Source organism: Oncorhynchus keta, chromosome 7, assembly GCF_023373465.1.
Source record: "Oncorhynchus keta strain PuntledgeMale-10-30-2019 chromosome 7, Oket_V2, whole genome shotgun sequence".
NCBI lineage: Eukaryota > Metazoa > Chordata > Actinopteri > Salmoniformes > Salmonidae > Oncorhynchus > Oncorhynchus keta.
In genome coordinates, this window is record NC_068427.1 from 11060267 (window position 1) to 11088156 (window position 27890).

General features: G+C 41.5%; 1 protein-coding gene across 1 annotated transcript; it reads left to right on the plus strand.

The window, feature by feature from the left end:
* Positions 1-819: 819 nt before the first annotated feature.
* LOC118385975 (G protein-activated inward rectifier potassium channel 1-like) lies at positions 820-27512 on the plus strand. The gene is made up of 3 exons (XM_035773266.2): positions 820-3380; positions 4088-4304; positions 23800-27512. The coding sequence occupies exons 1-3, from the start codon at positions 2541-2543 to the stop codon at positions 24435-24437; spliced, it is 1695 nt and encodes a 564-aa protein (XP_035629159.2). The 5' UTR covers positions 820-2540; the 3' UTR covers positions 24438-27512.
* The last annotated feature ends 378 nt before the right edge of the window (positions 27513-27890 follow it).

The window sequence follows — 27890 nt, forward strand, 5'->3', positions numbered from 1 at the left end:
GCGAAGGCTTACTAAACATCTGCTGCGCTCTGTGAACCTACACCTTTTTCTCCCTGAGTATTCATTACAGAAACAAAGATGTCTAAAAACGTGTTTTTGCTTTGTCATTACGGGGAATTGTGTGTGGATTCATAAGGAAACATTTTTATTGTATCCATTTTGGAATAAGGCTGTAACATAACATTTGGAAAAAGTCAAGGGGTCTGAATACTTTCCGAAGGCACTGTATGTGATTACATTGGCGAAATTGTGAAGAAGTGGAATAATAAAATAAATTTGAGTAATAACAGTAGTGTTCTTCCTGACAAGCATGGTAATTATCCTATATTTTAGCCCACTGTTAAGAATGAGAATTGTTCCCCAGATCAGACTAAATAAAGTAAATAGGTAATACAATTTCCTGAAGACAAGATGACATACATTTGCGCCTACACCCTAACCGAATACGTTGTCTATGTATTGCCCCCCTTTAGAAACAAATTTAGGGGACTAGTGCAAGTGTGGATTAAATCGACTTTAGTACATGCAGTCAATAGGCTGCATTCTACAATAGGCAATGAGAGTAATAGCAACCTAATTGTATTGACAACATTGTACATAAAACAGCGCTAACGTGCTGCTCTTTGTACACTTTTATACACTCGGCAGAGAACGTTCTCTCTCCATTCAACTCAAAACTAATCCTAAGGGGCGTTCCTTTAAAACATGCATCCAATCTCCTTGATCCCATACATATCTAGACCAATCATGTGCTTCAATTGGTCGCGGCTCTCAGTGCTGTGGCAAGACAGGACAACGATAGAGGTTCTGCTCGTGATGTTTAATTTGCAGGCGCATATGCTCCGATTTCAAAACGATTTGGAGCACAGTTGAAAAGTTAACGCGCTGACTATACAATGGACTAATTAGAAAAATAAAAACAGTACTTTTCAATGTGTGAGATATAGGACGTTTGCTATGAGAGTGTGAGAAGAGGGTTAAATGCGTGTGTCTCACGGTCAATGAATAAATGGCCTGCTCTGGTGAACTGTGTTCGTAACAGATTTTTGGAACAGAAAAATGAATTGAGATCAGATGTTTCATCAATGAGAAAAATAGAAGACTATCATCCCAGTTTCACCTAGTTCCATCCTCTCCCACTACTGGACTTCCTTTCACTGCCATATTTGGTGGTGAGAAAACGTTTTAAATGGATGCTTCAGCTTTATAGCCCCTGTGATATGTCTGGGTTAACCCCTTCTGTCGGTGCTTATACATGTCGTTGTTGAATACTCGTTTCTGATTGGCTAAAAAGGGGATTCTCGAGTGTAATTCAATGGCTATTTCTTATGAAAGCAAAAGTGATTAAAACACATTTGAAAACATTTCTAGGCACACATTTGTAATTGCATAGCTCTTGTATAAAATGGATCATCATCTCGAGGCTCTATCTGTTCTCTGGAAAATAATGCAACTTTGTGGAGGATTCCACCACCCCGCAAGTGCGTCATGGAACACATCTTCCACGTCGTTCATTATTTTTCATAGAACGCATAGCCCCTCCTTGATTATCCCTTACATAATTGTCTATCCCACCATCTATGTACCACTAAAGAAAAATCAGAACTGGTTCAAAAAAAATCAATGGCACAGTAGCCTGCTCTAAAACGCGTTATTCAATGGTAGGCTGATTTGAATGGATTGCAATGATATCTTAGCAAACTGTGTTAAAGTAAATTAACTGCATACCTCTTCCCTCCCTCTTCTTCCAAACTGTATGTCTATTTAGTACCGGTAGGCAATAGTGAGTGTATCATAGCATACGGAACGTGCAGTGCGCAGGAGCCGCGAAGGGGAAAATCGAGGAGAAAGAACGAAGCAGCCGCTGTCGGATTCTTATTGCATGCGTCCACAAAAACACCAGTAAAATTCCACCCGAAGAGGAAAGGGGGGACAGGAAAGACAGCGTGCAGGCATCATCGTTAAGGGGAACCACATAAGTATGACCGGACAGTAACTTGTTCCACGAATCCATTATTTCCCATCATATTCCACAATGAACTGAATGCAGATCCTATATGCGCACGCAGGAGCACAAAGCGGAGGTTTGGGAACCAAATTGTGTCCAACACCAACACTGACATCGGATGTGCAGCATGTATGGAGCGGTTTCATCTTGACCACGGCTTATAATCACAGTAACCAACGGCTAATTGATTACCTACAACATCTTAATTGCTTGATGGGGCGTGGAAACAATTGAAACTTTTAACCCAAGGTGTGGACTTCACAGATGAGGACAGTGTTGACCCAACCTGCATTGATTGCTCTAGCCTGGGAGGGCGATGATCAGCAGCGACGCACCAAATAATAAACTGTTCAAAACCTGAACTGCGACGGACGTGTTTGGTTAGAAGATGATCCTGTGCGTAATTGTTTTTTAGCAGACTGCTTTTCGGATGAAGATCTGTTTGTAGTGATTGAAGTGACATTATCCCTCTCTATTTTCATGGATTTGAAGTGCAGTAGTAGTAACAGTATGTGGAGAGAGGGGACAGTGCATGATTAGTTCGTTACAGAACGCACTTTCCACGCCGTATTTCCAATTCCGGGATATTGCCCACAACATAAGGCCAATTACTGCAACTACAACGAAGTCCTGTACAGAAATAGACTTTATATTGAACCCTTCAGATTATTTCTCTCGCGGCTGTCATCGTAGTATGTCTGCACTTCGAAAGAAATTTGGGGACGATTATCAGGTAGTGACCACCTCATCCAGCGGGTCTGGATTCAACCAGCCGGCACCAGAGAAGAAGAAGAAGAGGCAACGCTTTGTGGACAAGAACGGGCGATGTAACGTCCAGCATGGAAACCTGGGTGGTGAAACCAGTAGATACCTTTCCGATTTATTCACTACGCTGGTCGATTTGAAATGGCGCTGGAATTTATTTATCTTCATCCTAACATACACGGTGGCATGGCTCTTCATGGCATTCATGTGGTGGATCATAGCCTACATCAGAGGAGACCTCCATCGAACCCACGATGACAAGTATACGCCATGCGTTGCCAATGTCTACAACTTTCCCTCCGCGTTTTTATTCTTCATAGAAACGGAAGCCACAATAGGATATGGCTATAGGTATATCACGGACAAATGTCCCGAGGGGATCATTCTCTTTCTTTTCCAGTCAATCCTGGGATCAATCGTTGATGCATTTTTGATTGGCTGCATGTTCATTAAGATGTCCCAGCCCAAAAAAAGGGCAGAGACCTTGATGTTTAGTGAACATGCAGCTATTTCGATGCGAGATGGAAAACTAACTCTCATGTTCAGAGTCGGCAACCTGCGTAATAGCCATATGGTGTCCGCACAGATCCGCTGCAAATTGCTGAAAGTAAGTGTCACTTCTGCACAACAATATTTGTGTATCTAAACGTTAGTGCCCCATTTACTTCTGTCATGTGAGTGTAAGTTATTCGTTTTCTTATTGTTTAATTACGCCATAGTTACACATCAAATACTTAGAGGAGTATTATAAAGTTTATTATTCTCTGCTGATATTACATTTCAATACCAGTATTGCTCTTTTATCGCTTTAGAGACATTTCTATTGATATTAATGTCGGCCTAATTAAACATAGATTAATTGATTTCTGGAGCCTACTTTTATGAACAGTCGTTTTTTTCACTTTATTTGCAAATAAGGCTACCAATGTGAATTAACACATAAAGCAATTGATTCCAGGGAAGTTTAGTGGCAATGCTATTCATATAGAAATACACATTTGACCATTATACAGGCCCCCTGAAGTAGAAGAGAGTCACTGGGTCATTATTAGCATCTTGAGATGTGCCTTTGATGTGGCATGATGTGCCTGATTAGCTCTAGCCAGAGCTATATATATATGGCTCTGGCTATAGACATTGATTTACTAACTCTGTATATTTACTGATGATTGGTTTCTTTAATTGTTCACAAAATGTGGATAGCTTTCAGTATGGCTCACTGGGTTGCAGTAGTTAAACTGTCCTCCCCCCAGCCTCTCTCAATCTTTCTCTCTCTCTCTCTCTCTCTCTCTCTCTCTCTGAATACTTCCATAGTCTCGTCAGACGCCCGAAGGTGAGTTTCTTCCACTGGATCAGTTGGAATTGGACGTGGGCTTCAGTACCGGGGCGGATCAGCTCTTCCTCGTCTCACCACTCACGATCTGCCACGTGATTGACACTAAAAGTCCATTCTACGAACTCTCCCAGAGATCCATGCAAACAGAGCAGTTTGAAATTGTGGTCATATTGGAAGGAATAGTGGAAACCACTGGTAAGTTATCACAAATACCTTGTTTTTCTTTCTTGCAGTATCGGGCCTATTGTATATCTATGCCCTGAGATGAACTAGTGGAGAATGTTTGGCTCTGGCTAAAGTACATGACAGCAAAATAAATGCACCAGTATGAGTGTTTTAATGATGTGAATGAGTATAACGTGAAGTTGCAGGTGTATACTGTAAGTTGACCCAGATGGGCCTCTCCATTGACCCCTGGATGATAGTGGATGTCATTGATTGCATGCTATTGATGTTCTGTTGCACAACTGGATAGGTTTATAAATCATATATGTTCTGATTGATTTTACGTTTGCAGTGGAAATGGCACAAAAACAAATTGCATTTGGATATGCTCAATCTCTTTTGAATTTGGTTGGCCTGTGTTTAATACAGTACATCAACATGGCATGGGATTCAATTATGTTTAGTTTATCTAAAGAGCCAGTCCCTTGATAGATTTGTACAAATCATTTTCAAACATTTTTTATGAGATCTCCTAAAATAATTGCTGTCTAGGGAACAGTTTTGCTGTTTACAATACAACTTCATACTCTTCTGGGGGTATACTTTGCTCTCCCAATTTCCTTCTGAAATTGGAAACGTCAATTCAATAAAAACAGTAATGACACTTGAGAAACATTTTGGTTGCTGTGATCATATTTCAAATTCAAGTGTTTCATTTGAGGCCGTTAATAAATGGCTGCAGGGAGTACTTTAAAATTGTGGAATGACATACCAGTCCTGTCTGATGCAATACAGACCACTGCAGAAAACAATTATGTTCAAGATGAAATATTTGGTCCTGTACTGTACTGTACTGTACGTATGTGGTAGTGGTATATGGTTTACGTCATGTCATTATATATCCACAAAAAAAAGTTGTATCTCAAATCTGAAATCTTTTCGGTCCTCCAATTTCTTAAGAAATCCCCGTTTTCAATGTAGATTTGTGTTGATGAAAAATATAGTGTCGATGAAAAATCAGTAGCAACTGACATGCAACTTACTGACACAACTCGTATAGTATATGAACATTTAATTGGACTATTTTATTTATGAGGGGTTATGTATTGATGTTGTATAGACAAAAAGGTGCAGAGAAATGGCTGTATGATAAGTCTGTCATAATGGTGCTGCCTTGTAGAATATATCTTTGGAACTAGTTATGTCATTGTCTTTTCCCAAAGTTTTGATTAATTGGTCAGTCGTCAACACGGAAAATTCTAGAATGCGGATAAGAATTTCAAAACATACACTTTGGAGTTAAAGGTTCACATGTGTCATATGCATTGGGCACAACAACCAAATTAGACAGCAAACACATTTTGTAATTGTAATTTAACATTTTTTTGATGTTTTCTCAATGTCAAGATTAATTCTAGATACAGTAGTAGTGTAATCTCGACCGTGTCAATGTGAACATACATAGGTGGTCGGGTTAGGTTAGAAAGCAAGAAGAGAGATGTCAATGTGAAAACAATATGTGGTTAAAAATGTATGTACAGTGAAAGTCTAATCCTCAGACACTTTCATTTCGGTCCAATGTAACTCTGTTTCCATGGCAACCTCTCTTTGAGCGTTCTGGATTTCAGCACTGCACCTGAACTTAGATTTTATGCCTATGGTATGAGGGAAAACTGTAATGCAATTTAATTGTCAGTAATACACAAGTGAACATGTGGTAACCGTACACAAAACAATAGGTCTACTGACAAAATAACCTGATATTAAGATAACTACTTTTCTGAGATCAAATTAGGAGGTGGACTCGTGAGAGCTACCGTGAGGTATTACAAGGCTTAATGGGTGCCAGATAGAATGTTTATAAAATATTCATTCAGAGACATTTACCGGTGTTAGCTAACATCAGCATGTCCAAGTTTTACATGTACATTAAAAAAAAATTTTTTTTTACATGTTCATAGAAAATCAGCTCTCTTCATATTCACACAATGAGCTTTTCAAATGACATCATCATCCCAACCTCTCATGATATCACAAACTGAAAGTCAGCTCCACATGGCTTCCCATCTGTTATGTTGTCAGAGATTTGAACATAGTCACTGCATGCATGAAAGTATGATACGAGAGTGTTACAATATAATAATATAAAGGACAAGAAAAAACGACACTTTTCATATGATTTAAATACCTTTGTTATGATGGCATGTTCAGCAGAACAACGTTCTTTAAAAAAATATATATGTTTCTACATATCCTTCATTAGGGACTACTGATTCAAGTGTTATAACATTGTAATTTACATATTTGCAATTGATATAACAGATAGGATTGTTTAATCCAAATGGTTAAGGTTTAGTTATCCGTTCCTTCTATAAATGTTACAAAAACAACATTCCGGGGAACACCGTACTGAATCACTGAGTTGCAATAACATTTTCTTTGTAATATGCAAAAGTGAAATTGCTCAGACTGCAATTGATTTACCACTCGTCTGTTCAAATGGTATGCCAATTATACCCAGCACATCTAACATGCAATTTTGTACTTTTGTCCCGTTCTCCATCTTTGATCAGCTCAGTTACATGACAAACAAGGCTGGGATTTTAATTTCATGGCAAGCTGACTTTGAATGTGTGATTGACTAGAGGAAGAATGCTGTCACCAACACGTTTCTCCCTGAAAAGTTGTGTGTCGTTCTTTATTAACAAGACGCTTCACAGTTCAGCAAAAAAAAACATTTTGTGAAGCACTTCATTTAAGTTTCGTATTCACTCATCAATTATGTTTAGAAACACAGTGGCTGGCACATCAGCAGGAAATGAACTCTGTGAGAAGACTGCGATGTGACTATCATGCAAATGCTAATGATTGATGGGCTATTGGGAACATGCTGTGGCATTTACATGACGCTAACAAGGCGTTTACAAATATTTTCCCGAACAACTCCAGCCGAAAGCTACAGTGGAACATTTTGTTACACTATTTGAAAAGAGCAATCCCCATATTGCGCTGGTCAAAAGTAGTGCCCTACATAGGGAATAGGGTGCCATTTGGGACACGGTCCATAACTAGTTAGCTGTGCATTGAAGTGGCCTGTTGTCTTGGCTTCCTCTCCGCCTCCTCCATGACAGTCCGAGCCTTTTTCACGGTTCACTGGTATTGGAGAAAAATAGAATCTCCCTTGTTATTGTTTTTTTTGCTATTTGTTCATGCTAAGACGTGTGGGTGGCATGAGACTGTTGTGGACTTGAATTGATTTAAAGTGCATTTGATGTTTATTCATGTGCATCTGTGAGCATATAAATACAGTATGTTTGTCTGTGGAAATTCTAGTACTGGATAAAGAAAGTGTTTTTCGAGTTACTCGTAGTCTCACGGTTGGGCTTCTCCTGTACCAAATATTCTGCCAGTTGAATCATTTCAGAGTGTTGGACTAGTAACCGAAAGCTTGCAAGTTCAAATCCCCGAGCTGACAAGGTACAAATCTGTCGTTCTGCCCCTGAACAGGCAGTTAACCCACTGTTCCTAGGCCGTCATTGAAAATAAGAATTTGTTCTTAACTGACTTGCCAGGTTAAATAAACGTAAAATAAAAGTATATAGAGAGTATAATGCATTGGATTTGGAAACCATGGGAATTATGTTATTATCGTGTTTTAATCTACATCATGATTTATGAGCCTCTTGAAATATATTGCTGTATTTGCAATGAATTTTCCCATCTTTTTTTATGTTGAATATTTAACAAAAATGCTGCATATTGGACAAAAAGCATGAAAAAAAACTAAGACAGAGTGGGCATATTGCATGACGTCTCACGTCATGTCACTGGCTGCTCTGCCCCGAGAGCCCGCGTTCCCCATCTATCCAGACTGACTTGCTGCAGTCTGGTCGAAGCGATGACCAGTTCTACGAGAGCCCGCGTTCCCCATCTATCCAGACTGACTTGCTGCAGTCTGGTCGAAGCGATGACCAGTTCTACGAGAGCCCGTGTCCCACAATCTATCCAGACTGACTTGCTGCAGTCTGGTCGAAGCAATGACCAGTTCTACGAGAGCCCGCGTCCCCCATCTATCCAGACTGACTTGCTGCAGTCTGGTCGAAGCGATGACCAGTTCTACGAGAGCCCGCGTTCCCCATCTATCCAGACTGACTTGCTGCAGTCTGGTCGAAGCGATGACCAGTTCTACGAGAGCCCGCGTTCCCCATCTATCCAGACTGACTTGCTGCAGTCTGGTCGAAGCGATGACCAGTTCTACGAGAGCCCGTGTCCCACAATCTATCCAGACTGACTTGCTGCAGTCTGGTCGAAGCAATGACCAGTTCTACGAGAGCCCGCGTCCCCCATCTATCCAGACTGACTTGCTGCAGTCTGGTCGAAGCGATGACCAGTTCTACGAGAGCCCGTGTCCCCCAATCTATCCAGACTGACTTGCTGCAGTCTGGTCGAAGCAATGACCAGTTCTACGAGAGCCCGCGTCCCCCATCTATCCAGACTGACTTGCTGCAGTCTGGTCGAAGCGATGACCAGTTTTACGAGGGCCCAGGGAGACCTCATCCCAAAACATGGTGACCACGCCATTTGGGGTGGAAGAGCTAACATACCCAGGAAAAATTGGGAGATGCCGTATGCTTTCCCTCATCATCTTCGAGCCCCTCGATGACAAGTGGATTTCCCCAGACGGCAGTTACAAACCTGCTTATGACCAGTCCTGGCAGCTATCGTCATGCAGGGCTTAAACCACACCGAACAAAGCAATTTTCTATCCTCACCCGGATGCATAGAATAAAAAGGAAAGAGCCAGGCCCGCGACTCTTGAAAAACAGTGCCAACCCCTTATGCATGCTTTCTGTTTTACAGTTGGTGCGTCTTTTCGTGGAGAAGTGGTGTGAATCTGTTTTTCCATGGTCCTATGCTCCGTGCAGGATCTTGCTCTACTAGCCACTGTTCGCGCCCTCAGACTGAACAGGTTTTTTTCCCCCAGGTTAATGTGCCTATGGCTTTTCACTTGTTGCCTTCCCTAGAAGGGCATCCCCGTCGTTGTCCAGTATGCGCAGTGGGCATCTACCTGGCATGTAGGAGAGCTCGGGCAAGAGTGTCATGCTCTTCGCTGATCGGGCAACTACCCTCAGAAGATATCCGACGATATCCTGCCGGATCATGGGGACTATTATAATCAAATCAAATCAAATGTATTTATATAGCCCTTCGTACATCAGCTGATATCTCAAAGTGCTGTACAGAAACCCTGCCTAAAACCCCAAACAGCAAGCAATGCAGGTGTAGAAGCACGGTGGCTAGGAAAAACTCCCTAGAAAGGCCAAAACCTAGGAAGAAACCCAGAGAGGAACCAGGCTATGTGGGGTGGCCAGTCCTCTTCTGGCTGTGCCGGGTGGAGATTATAACAGAACATGGCCAAGATGTTCAAATGTTCATAAATGACCAGCATGGTCGAATAATAACAAGGCAGAACAGTTGAAACTGGAGCAGCAGCACAGTCAGGTGGACTGGGGACAGCAAGGAGTCATCATGTCAGGTCGTCCTGGGGCACGGTCCTTGGGCTCAGGTCCTGCGAGAGAGAGAAAGAAAGAGAGAATTAGAGAGAGCATATGTGGGGTGGCCAGACCTCTTCTGGCTGTGCCGGGTGGAGATTATAACAGAACATGGCCAAGATGTTCAAATGTTCATAAATGACCAGCATTGTCAAATAATAGTAAGGCAGAACAGTTGAAACTGGAGCAGCAGCATGGCCAGGTGGACTGGGGACAGCAAGGAGTCATCATTATACTGATTTATAATCGCGAGGGTGACAACCTTCGGGCCCTCTCCCACATAGGAGTTTACCTATTGGGCACTACTTTGGGGACATGAAAAGAAGCATGCTTGAGAATAGTGGCTCCTTTTAAGGGAGGTGAGGCTCTCACCTCATTTGCCACTCTACCAGTCTGTCCCCAACAGAAGCTTTTGTTTGGTCCTTCCGAGAGTAGGCGATCCTTAGCGAATCCGCCACATGTGAGATATATCGCTCTCTTAATATCAGAGAACCGGGCTATGCAAGTTTTGCGAGGGCATGGCCTAAAAGCAAACAAAGTTGTGTGTCTTTTTGAAAATATTTTAATTGTTGTAATTAGATATTAATAGTATCCACATACTGCATTATGATAATACGTTTCCATTATAATCTTGAAAGTAAAACAAGCCAAAGAGGAGTTTGTCGTGCACAAAGACTAGCAGCAGAATAATGAATTCAGAGAAATGGATACATCTCATGTAGCAGATTTGCTGAGAAGTCAGAGGCATGCGTTGGTCTGAGGTAAATAGTGTCAGAATGGAGCTTGTTATTACACACCACTGTGAAAGGATAGAAAAGGCTCCTGGAGTAAGTGACCATAATTAATTCAGAATGATCACACTCAGAGCATGTCCGTCATGATCCCCGCTCTCCATTCCGCCCCACACTCAAGCACTCTGCGGTTCAAGGGTTAATGTGGGTTCAGCCGGGGGAAGTCGGCCTTCTAAGCAGGTGAGAGCAGGAGTCTCCGATTAAATATAATGTGCCCAGGGTCAGAGCACGGCAGAGTCACGCCCCCCCCACGGGTGCGCTGATGAGACACTTATTTAATAGCCTTCTGTTCTCCAGTGGTTTACAGGGTTTTTTATTAATTTGTTTCATTTAACTTTCTTATTCTTATTTTAACGACCCGTCTAACGCATTTCATTGCATTAAGAAGCCGCGTTGAAGCTTCATGTTTTTCCAACGCAAATGTTAATTGTGATTAGCGACCAAATTTAGTGCGATAATCTTTTTGGAATGTCTTTTTTTTCAGTTTACAGTATAGAACATACACTCGGTAGTACATACAGTACTGTACGTCTCATGCTGGAATTCTAACTCAGTTGAGGTACTGTAATTTCTGTAATAGACTAAATGTATATTGTGTCGAATTACACATGACCAGTTGGCATTAAGAGATATCCACTTAGTGACAGCGTACTTTTGTCTAAATTTGTCCCACTGTGAGAGAACGTGTCGATTCAGAAAACACACTGGGGAGCTTCACCTTTCCTGAAGATATAGTAATTGCACAAGGAATGGAGGATTCTTTATCCTCTTTCCCAAGGGGAAACCAGCTTACATTGTGTCTTTGGGGATTTGTCAGGTCTCTGTATTGTGTATAGTAATATTGCCAATGATACTGTTTAGTGCCTACTCCCCAAGAAAAAAATATTCCAAAAGGGCTATTTGACCCTATGGGACAGCCCAATAACCATTTTGGTTTCTAGATAGCACCTTTTATTACTAAGAGTGTATAAAGGGTCAGTTAAATAGTTGATTATGGTATCATGCTGCTCCTTTTGTCACCCAGAACTAAAAGGAAAACGACAAAGATCTTGGTTATATGAAAGACTCAAAAAGGATGGGTAGGCTAGAGCTTGGTCAAAACTGACTAAAGATGGTGGCTCCTCAATAACCATATGTTATCGTTGTGCTCTGCTTTAAAAAAATAAAAAAATATATATAATATTTGTATCATACGCTGGATAGGTGTAGTGAAATGCATTGTTTTACAGGGTCAGCCATAGTAGTACGCCACCCCTGGAGTAAATTAGGGTTATGTGCCTTGCTCAAGAGCACCTCGGCAGATTTCCACCTTGTCAGCTTGGGTATTCGAACCAGTGACCTTTCGGTTACTGGCCCAATGCTCTAATTGCTAGCCTAGCTCTCAGCGTTTTGGTCACTGTGCAGCATTGATTGATAGTGTCTGAGTGTCCCTGAAGTGCACGTTAATCGATCTATGTCTAAACAGACACAGCCACATTGACATTTTGTCTTTTGGATGCGCTTCTAGCGAGACAATCCTTAGGGGGATGCGTGCTTTCTATTTCAGTCCCATTGACATGCTGTGGGGTATTGGACCTCACTCAAACCATAGTGAGAAAACACAAGCTTAACTGAACATGCGATATCCCTTTTTAAATGGCCACACTCCGAGTGTGATTTGTCTGCCCACCATTAGTTGGTGTTTGGCTTCAAGGCTATCGATCGTGTGCCCCTCCTCCTGCTCCTCCCTCTCCTACTCCTCACCCACCGTCACCACCAACACCCTCTTTCCTTCATAATGTCTGCCCCCCCCCCCGCTGCTTGTTAATGGTCTTACTGTTGTGTAGAGCCGTATGTTCCTGTGCCTGGTCTGTCACCTCACCCTGTGTAGAGGCTTGGCAGGCAATGACACTCTCCTCTCTCTCACACACACACACACAGCCTCTGCTCTGCTCCTCTCTGCTCTGCTGTTTACCTCCACACTGATGTTATTGCCTGAGTATTCTGGCTCCCTCAACACCCATCCCCCATAGCAGTACATTTCTACACCATTTTTTCTCCGGCAGTATATTTCCTTCTCTGTGTTTTTTTCTTCTTCTTTTTTTTGCGCACATTTTGCCTACCGCATGTAGTATAATGTGGAATAAGCTTGGGATGCAATAAAGCTTGGGATGCAATAAGCTCGGGATGCAACCTTAACAAATTGATTGAATTCTTAAATAGCATTACAGCTGAGGAATGTTGTATTCATCTACGACGAATCAAAGAGGGAAAAAAGCAGGCCTCTAAAAGAATACCGTGTTTCATCTCAGTGTACCGTTTGATGGCGGTCACCATAGCAACAGATTGTCTGTCTTAGAGAGGACTTGTGCCCATAACAGATGTATCTGTATCAAAATGAGCGAAACATTTCTCATATTCTCTAATAGACACAATTTGTTGTGGTCTTTCAGGCGTTTCATGGAAAAATGTGTATAATCCGTTGTTAGGAACCCAAAGTACCGTACTCAGCACAGTTTTATTGCTGTACTGTATGTCCTGTGAATTAAAATGTTCCTTCTCCATTAAAGACGACATCTATTGGATGCTTATTCCCTCTCTCTTTTGTCAGTTGTCCTCCGTGCTGCTCGAGCTCTGTGCCGTCTCTTTAATATTTGATACCGCGGGGCCAAAAAGCAGTCAAGCAGGGATGTATTCTTCTGCTTTTCAGCAACAACCTTCCACATGATGCATTGTTAGTTAGCTGCTGCTGCTCACCGTTTGGTAAATAATTCAAGCATTCATATGTTAATGTGATTTGTTCACAGAAAATAATCTTAACGGTGCAAGCATTAGAGGGTTGACTCATGATTCTCTGTATTCACTGTCCAGAGCGCTGATTCACAGTCTTGCTTCCGCCACTGTTTCCTTCACAGATAATGCTTCTGTCACACCCTGACCTTAGTTATCTTTGTTTTCTTAATTATTTTGGTTAGGTCAGGGTGTGACGAAGGTGGTATATGTGTTTTTGACTTATCTAGGGTTTTTTGTATATCTATGGGGTTTAGGGATTGTCTAGGTAAATGTAGGTCTATGGTGGCCTGAATTGGTTCCCAATCGTTGTTTCTGATTGGGGATCAGTTGCTTCTAAAGCCTGTATACATACTGTGTTGATAGCCATATTCTGGTGAGTGAGGTTGCATGGATGAGTGTTTGTTGTATGCATAAATGATGTTATACTGCTTTTAGCGATTACCATTTCCTCCTGATTCGGCACACACCGAGGCGCGAACGAGAGGTCGACCGATTTAATCGGAATGGCCGATTTAATTAGGGCCAATTACATGTTTTCATAACAATTGGTAATCGGCATTTTTGGACACCGATCATGGCCGATTACATTGCACTCCACGAGGAGACTGTGTGGCAGGCTGACTACCTGTTATGCGAGTGCAGCACACAGCCAAGGTAAGGTGCTAGCTAGCATTAAACATATCTATAAAAAATAATCAATCTTAACATAATCACTAGTTAACTACTCATAGTTGATGATATTACTAGTTCATCTAGCTTGTCCAGCCGTTGAATATAATCGAGGCGGTGCCTGTTAATTTATTGTTGAATCATAGCCTACTTTGCCAAACGGGTGATTTAACAGGCGCATTCGTGGAAAAAAAGCACTGCCGTTGCACCAATGTGTACCTAACCATAAACATCAATGCCTTTCTTAAAATGTGTACACAAGTATATATTTTTTAACCTGCATATTTAGTTAATATTGCCTGCTAACATTAATTTCTTTTAACTATGGAAATTGTGTCACTTCCCTTGCGTTGTGTGCAAGCAGAGTCAGGGTATATGCAGCAGTTTGGGCCGCTTGGGTCGTTGCGAACTAATTTGCCAGAATTATGACATAACATTGAAGGTTGTGCAACGTAACAGGAAACTTCTTACCTGGGAATATTGAAGACTCATGTTAAAAGGAATCACCAGCTTTCATATGTTCTCATGTTCTGAGCAAGGAACTTAAACGTTAGCTTTTTTACATGGCACATATTGCACTTTTACTTTCTTCTCCAACACTTTGTTTTTGCATTATTTAAACCAAATTGAAAATGTTTCATTATTTATTTGAGACTAAATTGATTTGATTGATTTATTATATTAAGTTAAAATAAGTGTTCATTTAGTATTGTTGTAATTGTCATTATTACAATAAAAATAAAAAAATTGGCCGATTAATCGGTATAGTCTTTTTTTGGTCCTCCCATAATCGGTATCAGCGTTTTTTTTTTTGTGGTACTCCAATAATCGTTATCGGCGCTGAAAAATCATAATCGGTCGGCCTCTAGCGCAAACCTAGGACCTCTGCCTTGCTGGAACACCTGACCACCCCCCTGCGTCTTACCAGTTGGCGCCACAAGAAAAGCTAGCCATTCGCTGACACAAGTGGGGAAACTTCAGCCTGAGGAGTAAGTTTCACACATCCCCATGTGCTACACTTGCGTGCTTGCAAGTGTTTGTTTGTGAGAGGGTGTCTTACATCTGCAGATCCTTGTCTGTGAGAGAATGGAGAGGTAGGGGAGGACTTTTTACACCCACCTTTCTCCCAGTGACTTAGACTGTGGGAGTCGAAGTGCAGAGGAAGGCTAATCTGAAAAACGGGCAATCAATCATTTGCATAAATATGTACATGCGTTGCTCAATTTGCATTGCTCTATTTTCCAAAGAGTGCAGGTGGTTGTGAGTGTTGTCAAATAAACTGTTTTCTGAAGTCAAATGATGTGTATGAATTTGTTGATATGTAAGAACTGGATTGAATAAAACAGGCATCTATCTAAAGCCGGGATGCAGGACTCTGGTCCTTGAGCTGTGGAGACAGTGGAGTTGTGCCTGATCTCCAGTATACGACTGAGCCATGCAGCAAACGGATATAATCCTCTGCTCCTGTGGCTTCTATATCCTCGATAAGCTTACGTTCGAGACTCTCTGCTCCATGAATGCCAGTACGTTTTGTGAGTCACCATCAAGCAGAAAATATTGGCAATCTTCCTCCTAGTTTATGTTCCTTTCCCGCCACCCAAAGAATCAATTTTATCTTCCTGTCACCTTAGCGACTTGGCTGCGTCTTGACTTTGTTATTTGAAACACAAGAGAGCTCAGTATTATCCTGCTGTGCTAGCTAGCTTCATTTACTCACAAAGTACTAGCTTTTGATAGACTCCCAAACATACAACCTCAGCGAGATCAATGTCCTTTGCCCTTAATACTCTCTCAATGGCAACACGTTTTTGCATGAGAAATATAGTGTATATTCAATTTGAAGAGCATATTGGTATATTGTAGATTTACCTGCTGTAAAAAGAAGGGAAATTGAGTCTTGTTTGCAGCTCAGTTTTCTTTACTAATAATCTGATATTTGAAAATAGTATGTGTTTTGCAGGGCTTTCACGCTTCAAATCCCGTCTATCTGATTTCACCATCTCATTCAAGTTAAATATTTCGCAACATCCAGTTTTATGGCGCAACATCCAATTTATACAGAGAAGGCACGATATAAAGTAGTGTTACCAATCTCCTGAGATGATCTCGAAAACAAACTGACACCACTATAGGTGTTTCTGTCTCATAAGAATTGTTTGGATCTGGTATCACAGGAGGTTGGTGGCACCTTAATTGAGGGAGGACAGGCTCGTGGTAAAGGCTGGAGCGGAATTGGTGCCATGGTATCAAATACATCAAACACATGGTTTCTATTTGTTTAGTGCCATTCCATTTGCTCCGTTCCAGCCATTATTATGAGCCGTCCTCTCCTCAGCAGCCTCCGCTGTTGACAGTGCTCATCACGCAGTACACATTACAGGGTATACATTAGAACATCAAAGAGAGGTCTGTACACAAAGCACAGTCTGTGTCCCGGAGAGGATGAAAGAGCCAGACAGACTGTACTAAAGGTACCTTTCACTGTGCTTATTAAATATGGTATTTGTAATATGAGCTCACGTCAATGATAAGGTACTACATAGGATTCGATCAAAACAAATACACTTTGAGGAGCAGTGATGTGCTGGAAAGGGTCAGGGGCATACAGGCATTCAAACCAGTTCACTGTGGTCAGGAACTAGGGGTATAATGTATCATCCAGTATTGAGTGATAAAACCAGTGGTTTTATGGATGATTGTTTTGATTGGGATGGCCGAAGACAAGAAATATACTTTTGTGTGTCCTGTAAATGCGCCACATTTGCCTCGGGTTGCACTCAAAGGTGACAATCCAAATAGACTTCATATGGTGTGTTTATGCTCACGTACCATTGGTAGATGTGGTATCCATAGGAACACACCATTCCAGGCAGGTATGACGATTACGTGGTGTTTTATGCCTGTTGGTACACTACATGACCAAAAGTATGTGGACACCTACTCGTCGAACATCTCATTCCAAAATCACGGGTATTAATATGGGGTTGGCCCCCCCCTTTCCTGTCTTAACAGTCTTCACTCTTCTGGGAAGGCTTTCCACATTCGGGACTTGCTTCCATTCAGCCACAAGAGCAACAGTGAGCTCGGGCACTGATGTTGGGGGATTAGGCCTGGCTCGCAGTCGGCGCTCCAATTCATCCCAAAGTTGTTAGATGGGGTTGAAGTCAGGGCTCTGTGCAGGCCAGTCAAGTTCTTCCACACGGATCTCGACAAACCATTTCTGTATGGACCTCGCTTTGTGCCCAAACTGCTGCCACAAAGTTGGAAGTACAGAATCGTCAAGAATGTCATTGTATGCTGAAGCGTTACGATTTTCCTTCAATGGAACTAAGGGACCTAGCCCGAAACCATGAAAAACAGCCCAAGACCGTTATTCCACCTCCACCAAACCTTACAGTTGGCATTATGCCTTCGGGCAGGTAGCGTTCTCCTGGCATCCGCCAAACTCAGATTCGTCCGTCAGACAAGTGTGATTCATCACTCCAGAGAACGCGTTTCCACTGCTCCAGAGTCCAATGGTGGTGAGCTTAACATCACTCCAGCTAACACATGTCATTGAACATGGTGATCTTAGTCTTGTGTGCGGGTGCTCGGCCATGAAAACCTATTTCATGAAGCTCCTGACAAACAGTTATTGTGCTGACGTGCTTCCAGAGGCAGTTTGGAACTCGATAGTGAGTGTTTCAGCACTCAGCGGTCCCGTTCTGTGACCTCGTGTGGTCTACCACTTCACGGCTGAGCCGTTGTTGCTCCGAGACATTTCCACTTCACAATAACACCACTTACAGTTGACTGAGGCAGCTCTAGCAGGGCAGAAATTTGAGGAACTGACTTGTTGGAAAGGTGGCGTCCTATGACGGTGCCACGTTGAAAGTAACTGAGCTCTTCTGTAAGGCCATTCCACTGCCAATGTCTGTCTATGGAGATTGCATGGCTGTGTGCTCGATTTTATACACCTATCAGAAACTAATTTGAAGGGGTACTTTTGTATACAGTGCATTAGGAAAGTATTCAGACACCTTTACTTTTTCCACTTTTTGTTACATTACAGCCTTATCCAATATTGATTGAATTGTTTTTTCTTCTTCGCATAAATCTACACACAATAAAAAAATATGCCATAATGACAAAGACAACGTTTAAAAAATATATATTTTATTTAATTTTTTACAAATGTATATAAAGAAAAATATGAAATATCACATTTACGTAACTATTCACACCCTTTACTCAGTACTTTGTTGAAGCACCTTTGGCAGGGATTACAGCCTAGAGTCTTGTGTAAAACGCTACAAGCTTGGCACACATGTATTTGAGGATTTTCTCCCATTTTTCTCTGCAGATCCTCTCAAACTCTGTCATGTTGGATGAGGAGCGTCGCTGCACAGCTACTTACAGTTCTTTTCAGAGATGTTCGATTCTGTTCAAGTCCGGACTCTGGCTAGACCACTCAAGACAATTCAGAGACTTGTCCCGAAGCCACTCCTGCGTTGTCTTGGCTGTGTGCTTAGGGTCCTGTTGGAAGGTGAACCTTTACCTCATGATGTCCTGAGGTCCTGAGCGCTCTGGAGGAGGTTTTCATCAGGGGTCTCTCTGTACTTTGCTCCGTTCGTCTTTCCCTTATTCCTTACTAGTTTTCCTGTCCCTGCCGCTAAAAACATCCCCACAACAATGATGCTGCCACCACAATGCTTCACTTTAGGGAGGGTTTCAGGAATTCAGGCCAAAGACTTCAATCTTGGTTTCATCCCCACAACATTGATGCTGCCACCACAATGCTTCACTGTTTGGATGGTTTCAGGAATTCAGGCCAAAGACTTCAATCTTGGTTTCATCCCCACAACATGATGCTGCCACCACAATGCTTCACTGTTTGGATGGTTTCAGGAATTCAGGCCAAAGACTTCAATCTTGGTTTCAATCAGAGCAGAGAATCTTGTTTCTCATGGTCTGAGAGTTCTTTTGGTGCCTTTTGGAAAACTTCAAGCCGGCTGTCATGTGCCTTTTACTGTGGAGTGGCTTCTGTCTGATTTTTGGGAGTGCTGCAGAGATGGTCGTCCTTCTTAAAGGTTCACCCATCTCCACAGAGGAACTCTGGAGCTCTATCAGAGTGACCATCAGGTTCTTGATTACCTCCCTGACTAAGGCCCTTCTCCCCCGATTGCTCAGTTTGGCCGGGTGGCCAGCTCTAGGAAGAGTCTTGGTGGTTCCAAACTTCTTCCATTTAAGAATGATGGAGGCCACTGTGTTCTTGATGACCTTCAATTCTGCAGACATTTTTTGATAGCCTTCCCCAGATCTGTGCATTGACACAATCCTGTCTCTTAGCTTTATGGACAATTTCTTTAACCTCATGGCTTGGTTTTTGCCCTGACATGCACTGTCAACTGTGGGACATTATATCTACAGGTGTGTGCCTTTTCAAATCATGTCCAATCAATTGAATTTACCACAGGTGGATTCCAGTCAAGGTGTAGAAACACCTCAAGGACGATCAATGGAAACAGGATGCACCTGAGGTCAAGTTCGTGTCTCATAGCAAAGGGTCTGAATACTTATGTAAATAAGGTACTTCTGTTTTTAATTTATAATACATTCGCAAACATTTCTAAAAACCTGTTTTCGCTTTGTCATTACGGGGTATTGCGTGTAGATTGATGAGGGAAAGCATGTATTGAATACATTTTAGAATAAGTCTGTAATGTAAAAGGGGAAAAGGGAATGGGTCTGAATACTTTCCGAATGCGCTGTATATAGTGTAGCTTATTATACTCATCTAAAACGCACAGCAAAGCTGTTTGGCTGTGTTTGATCATAGTTATATCACCTCCAAGTTTCCAAAATGGTTATGATAACAATTTGTCTGTAATTGGGGCTTTTCCCTATGGGTGAAAAGGAAAGCAACAGAGCAGCCTCTTCAGTGAGACTGTCGATGGCCTTTAGTGTATGGATGCAGGAATGAACCCACTTATACCTCACCACTTTACCTTTTTGCCATGCTGTCGATGGTGCTATTACAAAATTGCTGGGCTCCTCCAATACGAGGCCGCTCAATAGGATGCAGATCAGAAAATGGAGAGCTACCCAACAGGGAACCAGAAGTTGATTATCTGATTTCAGATGAACTGTGCGATTATCCTTATGTGTGCCAATTTCTATAGATCACTGAATATGATTATGTTGCGGAGTTAATGGAGGAAAGTTATATTTTGGTAAATTTGTGGTAGAATTAATGGAGGAAAATTCTATTTGTGTTCATTTGTGCTAGAATTAATGGAGGAAATGTCTGTTTCTTTGCTTTTAATAATCTCCTGTCATGCTCCGGGGCAGTTCTGTTGAACTTTGTCACAATATTTGAATATCCTCTACTGATTATTTTCCATTGAGTGGTGTGTGATATTGACTTTTAATATGTTCTGTGTGTCTCTGGCAGTCTTTGGGACGTGACTCTTAGCCCACTTCTGACTAAAATAGCAGAGAGGCTCAGTTGGTAGAACATGGCGCTTCCTACACCAGGGATGTGGAGTCGATTCACGATTCCTGTCCTCGATGCACTTATTGATAAAGCCAGTGACTGATGTGGTGTACTCCTCAATGCCATCGGAAGAATCTCGCAACATATTCCAGTCTGTGCTAACAAAACAGTCCTGTAGTTTAGCATCTGCTTCATCTGATCACTTTTTTTTATAGACCGAGTCAATGGTGCTTCCTGCTTTAAGTGTTGCTTGTAAGCCGGAATCAGGAGGATAGAATTATGGTCAGATTTGCCAATTGGAGGGTGAGGGAGAGCTTTGTACACGTCTTTGTGTGTGGAGTAAAGGTGGTGTAGAATGTATTTCCCCTCTGTTTGCACATTTAACATGCTGATAGAAATGAGGTCAAACTTATTTAAGTTTCCCTGCATTAAAGTCCCCGGCCACTAGGAGTGCCGCCTCTGGATGAGCGTTTTCCTGTTTGCTTATGGCGATATATACAGCTAATTTAGTGCTGTTTTAGTGCCAGCATCGGTCTGCGGTGGTATGTATACAGCTACGATAACAGGCACGCCGTTATTGGTGGTAAAATGATACAATAATTACTGAGGGTTTAAGCAAAATACCAGTGTAGTAGAAGTGTGCTTTTGCATGTGTACACCAATACTCGACCTTTGAGCTTACAGTATATGCCTGTTGGTCAACATGTCGTGTGACTATATGCTTTGGAAGATTTTTGCAGTGTGACAAGTTCATGATACAAATGACTACAAGATTCCCTGCACTTAGCCTCAATTGGCTTCTCAACCTCAAGTCCCTATTATTACTGTGGACCCCAGTCATTGAAGCATATTTCCATATGCCGAGAGCACTCAGAAGTGCAGAGCGATAGGGCTGAAATAATGCCCAGAATACCCTGACCGTACTTAATGTTAATAACTCTGGCACATCTGTGACTTGACTGTGGCTGTTAAAAACTGTTGTCAGTGCATTATTCTATGGACCTTGGAAACTGTGGCAGAAACAAAGATGATCATAGCTTCCATTAAGATTAGCAATACCTAGTGTACAATGATCTTTAGTCTCTTTGAATGCTTATGTTTATGATTCATTTATTGCTGCCAGGGCATTATTACGCAAGCAATTAGTATATGTGGTATTTATATCAGGGCAACCACTCAGCTTTTAATGGACTTCAACAGACCTTCAAGAACACAAGTGCCTCCAGCTTTGTAACAGCTTGGATACTTAGTTAAAAGGAAATAGGAAGACGTGGCTCAGTTCAATGTTCTGGACTGACAGATGATAAGCCGTGCATCTCATCTCTGTTAGAATTTGTTTCTATTGATTCATGAATTGTGGGGCGGCAGTGCAAAACGCTGCTTTCAGCAGCCACGTTTTCCTAGACATTCCGAAGAACAAAAGGTTTGCATGGAGCTCCGTGGAGGGTGGGATTGATACACTGCAAGTATTCAGATCATGTAACAGTAATTACGATATAGCGTCTGCCGAATAACAGTGACGAGAGGGTTATCACTGAAGATGAAGCTGTAACTTTTATGTAAAACAAAATGAATGTTGTTGCTCATTAATTCATTCCTCATAATTTGACTAATTGTATTAATTTGTTTATGGGTAAACTGGCGGAGTGTTTGTTAAGCATTCATTTCATTCAACGTCTCCAGTAACAAAACAAACAAAAAAGAATGCCTGGTGCTCATGATCGAGTGTATCTTGTTGAATCTATGGAAACAAACCGTATGAACTTTGAACTTTCCTTCACAGACCTTGACGGGCAACATGGCTGATCACACTGACCTTGCTAAAAGAGTATCCCACAAAGCTCTCTTATTTTAACTTCATCTTATCTTTTGTTATTGTATCTTATTTTCTTAAAAGCAACTTTTAAGGAAAAAATAAATAATGCATGAAATCTGCTTTGGTCAGGCTGACATTCTTCAGGCAGCACTATGATGACCTAATTAACCACTTGTCATAGGCACATTAACATTTTGAGACCAAACATGTTATGTAAACAGGCTTTGAATTGGAAGTCCCATACATGGTGATGAATATTTGTTTCTCAAAAAGGTATACGAGTTGTCAGGAAAGCCCATTGGTCCCATTGCATCCTTATCTTTGCTAAGCCTCCTCTGGTCCGTCACTCAAGTCATTTGATTATCTTTAATCTGCTCTTTTGTCGTTCCTAACCAAGGTTACGATGTGGACTAAATTGCCAAGTAGCTAAAGACCCCGGGTGGCTTAGATAAAAGACATCTTACTTATTTAGGAAATTGTTTTTAAAGTGTCTTAACATGATTCAGTGCCTCCGAAAATAGCAATTGTTTCCCTGTCAATGCAAGACAAAATGAAAATAGTATTTTAGTAATAAAGATGTAGAGGCATCTTGTTTATGTTGTACTCCGCCAAAGACAATGAATCCCACTCATGTGCACTGTACTGTATGCATTATGTATTAGGTGAATGCTTGTAGTTTCTTATTTTCATGCTCCCGGTACTGTTGCTCGTACACTGATGAGAACAAGGAGCTGGATTGATGCCTGTTGCAGAATGTGCATGAAAGCGTCACCTTTAGTAGTTGACCATTTAAGCACTGACATAGTGACTTTAAAAAAAACAATAACAGAGGTAAAACACTGTGTGCTTTTTCATTTTGTTACAGTGGTTTGGGAGAGAAAATGGTTTAGTTATTTTTCTCATCAGACCAAATCTATACAGGAATAGATCGCCGAAGGCAAACAGTGTTTTACATTGTAGCGCTTTTCATCTCAAAAGTAATCGTTGAATGCACTCGCTCAGCTATCCCCTGCGCCGTTCTCAACCTACTGAGGAACTTGCTCATTAATGTTGTATGGAATCGGAAAATAAATGAAGTATTTTTTGAGCCCACTTTCTGTGTTTATATGTTCTTATTCATCACGTCAGTTTGTGAGGGATATTGTTTGTTGAAGGAAAATCATCTTTGAGGAACACTTCACTCTTGTGACTGAGCTGAGGGCACTTCGTCAGCCATGTAATTGAATCAGGGTTTCTCTTTGATTCTGAAGTGTTTGTTTATATATTTGACTAGCATAGCATTCATCTCCATAGCATTAGCCTTGTCTGCCTTGTCCACAGGCAATTGTGCATAATTCCCTGCATAGAGTCGAAGTCGTCAATTAAATTTCCTGAAATAAAGACATGGAGACAATCAAGCCAATCATACATGATCTTTTTTTGTTTTTGTTGTTTTGTCTGTGTTCGACAGGGATGACTTGCCAAGCGAGGACTTCTTACACTGAGGACGAGGTTCTATGGGGACATCGTTTCTTCCCAGTCATCTCTCTGGAGGAGGGGTTCTTCAAGGTGGACTACTCCCAGTTCCACGCCACGTTTGAGGTCAACACCCCCCCGTACAGCGTGAAGGAGCAGGAGGAAAACCTGCTCATATCCTCTCCTCTCATGGCCCCGTCCCTGTGCAACAGTGGCGAGGGGGGGAAGAACAGCTCCATGGACTGCCTGGAGACCCTGGAGGACAAGGAGAGCACCACCACCAAGCTGCCATCCAAGCTGCAGAAGATGCAAGGGGGCGGCTGCGGCCGGGACGGACTGCCCATGCCTAGGAAGCTGCTGAGGATGAGCTCCACCACATCGGAGATGATCTACCCCGGGAGCATGGGGGAGCTGCCCATGAAGCTGCAGCGCATCAGCTCCGTCCCCGGCGTCTCCGATGAGAAGCAGGTGAACAAGATGGCCTCCAAGATCAGCTCCGATCACATCAGCCAATCCGTGGCAGACTTGCCCCCCAAGCTGCTAAGGATGCAGGGAGGAGGGGGAGTAGGGGGACGAATGGACGGACACCTTCCCCCGAAACTCAGAAAGATGAATTCCGACCGCTTCACGTAGAATGGGCGACCAATTTTAACTTATTACACCCCAACCCTTTATTATTTCTAATTTATTAAAGGACATGATTCTTATATTCAAGAAAATGTAGTATATAAATACGCACAGATAAAGTATACCTAGATAGAATACCGCAGATTTGTTCCTGGATATAAGTATACATGCTATGATGAAAGACAATGTATGATAAGCACAATCTGGCACGTACGATACACTAAGTGCATGTAAAACCTAGTTTCTTTCATTTCTGGCATGACATTTCTATATATATAATTTTACAGAGATGATTTGAGCAGGGATGTTACTTCCAATGGATCTGAACAGTTGCACAAAGCCATATGGTTTACAAAATGGAAAACCTACACAACATGGGACTCATTTGCGGTGAAGAAGGGTACATACATTCGATTTGAGTTGGCTGCTTTTGTTGTTTAATGTAAAATTGTGTGGCAATGTTCCGTTAAATGCATGCTGCTTTTATTGACTTAGCTATACAAAGGTAATAGACACAGATGTTTAGCCTTAACTATATTACCTTGTTTCCATTTCCACGATTGTTCACAGCTGTATTTTTTGGTATTTTCATGTATAGGATGATATTTTACCATGTGCAATTTTAAGAACTTCTTAGTTCAGCAAGCATACTGTATGTTGCTGGATGATGCAATCTATATTTGAAAATGCATGATCCATATCATATGTTATATTGGAACTGGGCACAATCTTATTAAGCAACCTGAACTCACTTTTCAAGGTAACACTTATGTTGAAACGACCAGTACTATCAATGAAATTCAATCAAATGTATTTATAAAGCCCTTCTTACATCAGCTGATGTCACAAAGTGCTGTACAGAAACTACAGCCCTATAAGCACAACACTGTACACTGTTTATGGCAGTAAGCATTTATGGCTTTTTGACATAAATGTCCTGAACAGTACTGTAAAATGACTCTTTTACATGGAAGGAAAACAACTAAATCCATGGTCACGCATGCCTTATTGAACAGTACTGTAGTTTGGAATTTCAAATTCTTATTCATTCTACATTTAATTCAACGAACATGTGCACCAAAATTTCGACTTAAGTGTTACTGCAGAAATATAGATTTAGAGGTGGACCTATAGCATATTTAGGAAAAAGTCACCACCTTTGTCTTAAGAGTCCATATGCTCCCTGTTTAACTAAAGCAATAATGTTATAATGACTATAATCTTTATATAGCCACAGGGTCTGCAGCAGCCCAATAACCATTATATTTACCGAATCCATGGAATCTGGTTCAACTAAAAGCACCAATGATATTGTATGATCCTTATACTCTTCAGGAATAAAGATCTAAGATCAGTTCTTGACACGTTGATTTAATGGGATAGCTAGCTTTTTGTGGACACTATCAAAGAAATGAAAAAGCTTGTATCGAAGACAAAAACATGACAAAAGCCCTACTTGTTATGGATATGACATATGGTGCTTTTGGAAAGTATCCAGAACCCTTCACTTTTTCCTACTTTTGTTACGTTACAGCCTTAATCTAAAATGGATTAAATACATTTGTTCCCCTCGTCTACACACAATACCCCATAATGACGAAGTGAAAACAGATGCAAAAATGTTGGGGTAAATTTATAAAAAAAAAAAAAAACAGAAATACCTTATTTACATAAGTGTTTAGACCCTTTGCTATGAGACTAGAAATTGAGCTCAGGTGGATCCTGTTTCCATCGATCATCCTTGAGATGTTTCTACAACTCGATTGATTGGACATGATTTGGAAAGGCACACGTCTATATAAGGTCCCACAGTTGACAGTGCATGTCTGAGCAAAAACCAAGCCATGAGGTTGAAGGAATCTGTGCCTCGACACAGGAATGTCTGCAGAATTGAAGGTCCCCAAGAACACAGTGGCCTCCATCATTCTTAAATGGAAGTTTAAGAATGGAAGTTTGTAACCTATAAGACTCTTCCTAGAGCTGGCCGCCCGGCCAAACTGAGCAATCGGGGATCAAGGGACCTGGTCAGGGAGGTGACCGAGAAACCAATGGTCACTCTGACAGAGCTCCAGACTTCCTTTACGGAGATGGGAGAACCTTCCAGAAGAACAACCATCTCTGCAGCACTCTACCAATCAGGCCTTTATGGTAGAGTGGCCAGACAGAAGCCACTCCTCAGTAAAAGGCACATGACAGCTCGCTTGGAGAATTCCAAAAGGCACTTAAAGGACTCTTAAGACCACGAGAAACAAGATTCTCAGGTCTGATGAAACCAATATTGAACTCCAATTGAATCAATATTGGAATAAGGCTGTAATGTAACAACAACAAAGTCAAGGGGTCTGAATACTTTCCGGATGCACTGTAATAAAATCTAAAGGTATGTTTTGAATGTATGAATAAGCACGACTGGCTTTATTTTATAAAGTGACCTAAAATGGTTTATTATATACAGTAAGTCAATGCAGTATCATATCAAGCTTGCCATTGGATTAAGTCTGTTCTCTATCCAGAGATAAGCTTTAGTTCAGAATCTTAAATAAGCCTATGTGACATGGATCATATTATCAGAGCTCCTGGTGCCATTATCCTCAGTGCTCCTGAAGTGTAGACTAAATCCTCACAATGCACCTTAAATCAGCACTTACCTCAGCTGAGCCAATTTCCCTTTGGCATCAAGGAAATCTTTGCACCAGGTGCTATTTGCCTTGAGCATCTGCCCTCAGAACGCCAGTGTCGCTGAGATCTCTATCCATTAAAGGTTTCATAACTGCACCCAGAAAAACTGCACCCACACCGTAGTCCTTGACTTACTGTATGTGAACTTTAAAGACGTACATCTTTGTCACATGTTCTCTTTTCCTACTGTAGGAGAGGCAGGTAATAGCAGAAACTCTGACTTGTAATTCTGCTCAGATGTGTTGGTGGAATTAGAACAAGCAGAGCAATATGAATTGAATGGCTCTGCTGATGTGTCTCTCCTTGTTTCATTGACATTGCCTGTATCTGTTGGTACTAACTGTAAAGAGGGTAATACAATAAAATGCAAAATGCTTGTTGACATCTGAAGAGTTAAACATGTGAAGGCGTTATGGAAATGCTTTTTCATACTATATCCTGTAAAGTGAGGCTGCCTATTGCAAGGACATTGCAGTTATGAGCAGCTGATCATCCAAATAAATTACATTTAGAACTGGCTGGTAATGCACTTATAAAAGGACTACATTCTCCAATTGCATCCATCTGCGGTTCCATAGAATCCAAATGGAACTAAAATAAACACCCTTCCCCCATCTATTTGTTTGCTAAATAACATAAATGTTCTTGCGTTCAGCCATTTGCAATTAGGATCCCACTTTGTTTTCATATCACAACAACAGTGGCACTGAGTTGAATATTCCATGCTAAATATAGTCTGTTGACTTATGAGGACTGACTGCTTGCACAGCTCTCTCTCTC

What these genes read in the sequence shown, in the direction of transcription:
- LOC118385975 (XM_035773266.2), top strand. Translation starts at nt 2,541, where the DNA reads ATGATTAGTTCGTTACAGAACGCACTTTCCACGCCGTATTTCCAATTC. An exon ending in TCCGCTGCAAATTGCTGAAA is followed by an intron (nt 3,381 to 4,087) that starts GTAAGTGTCACT and finishes ATACTTCCATAG; the next exon opens with TCTCGTCAGACGCCCGAAGG. An exon ending in AGGAATAGTGGAAACCACTG is followed by an intron (nt 4,305 to 23,799) that starts GTAAGTTATCAC and finishes TGTGTTCGACAG; the next exon opens with GGATGACTTGCCAAGCGAGG.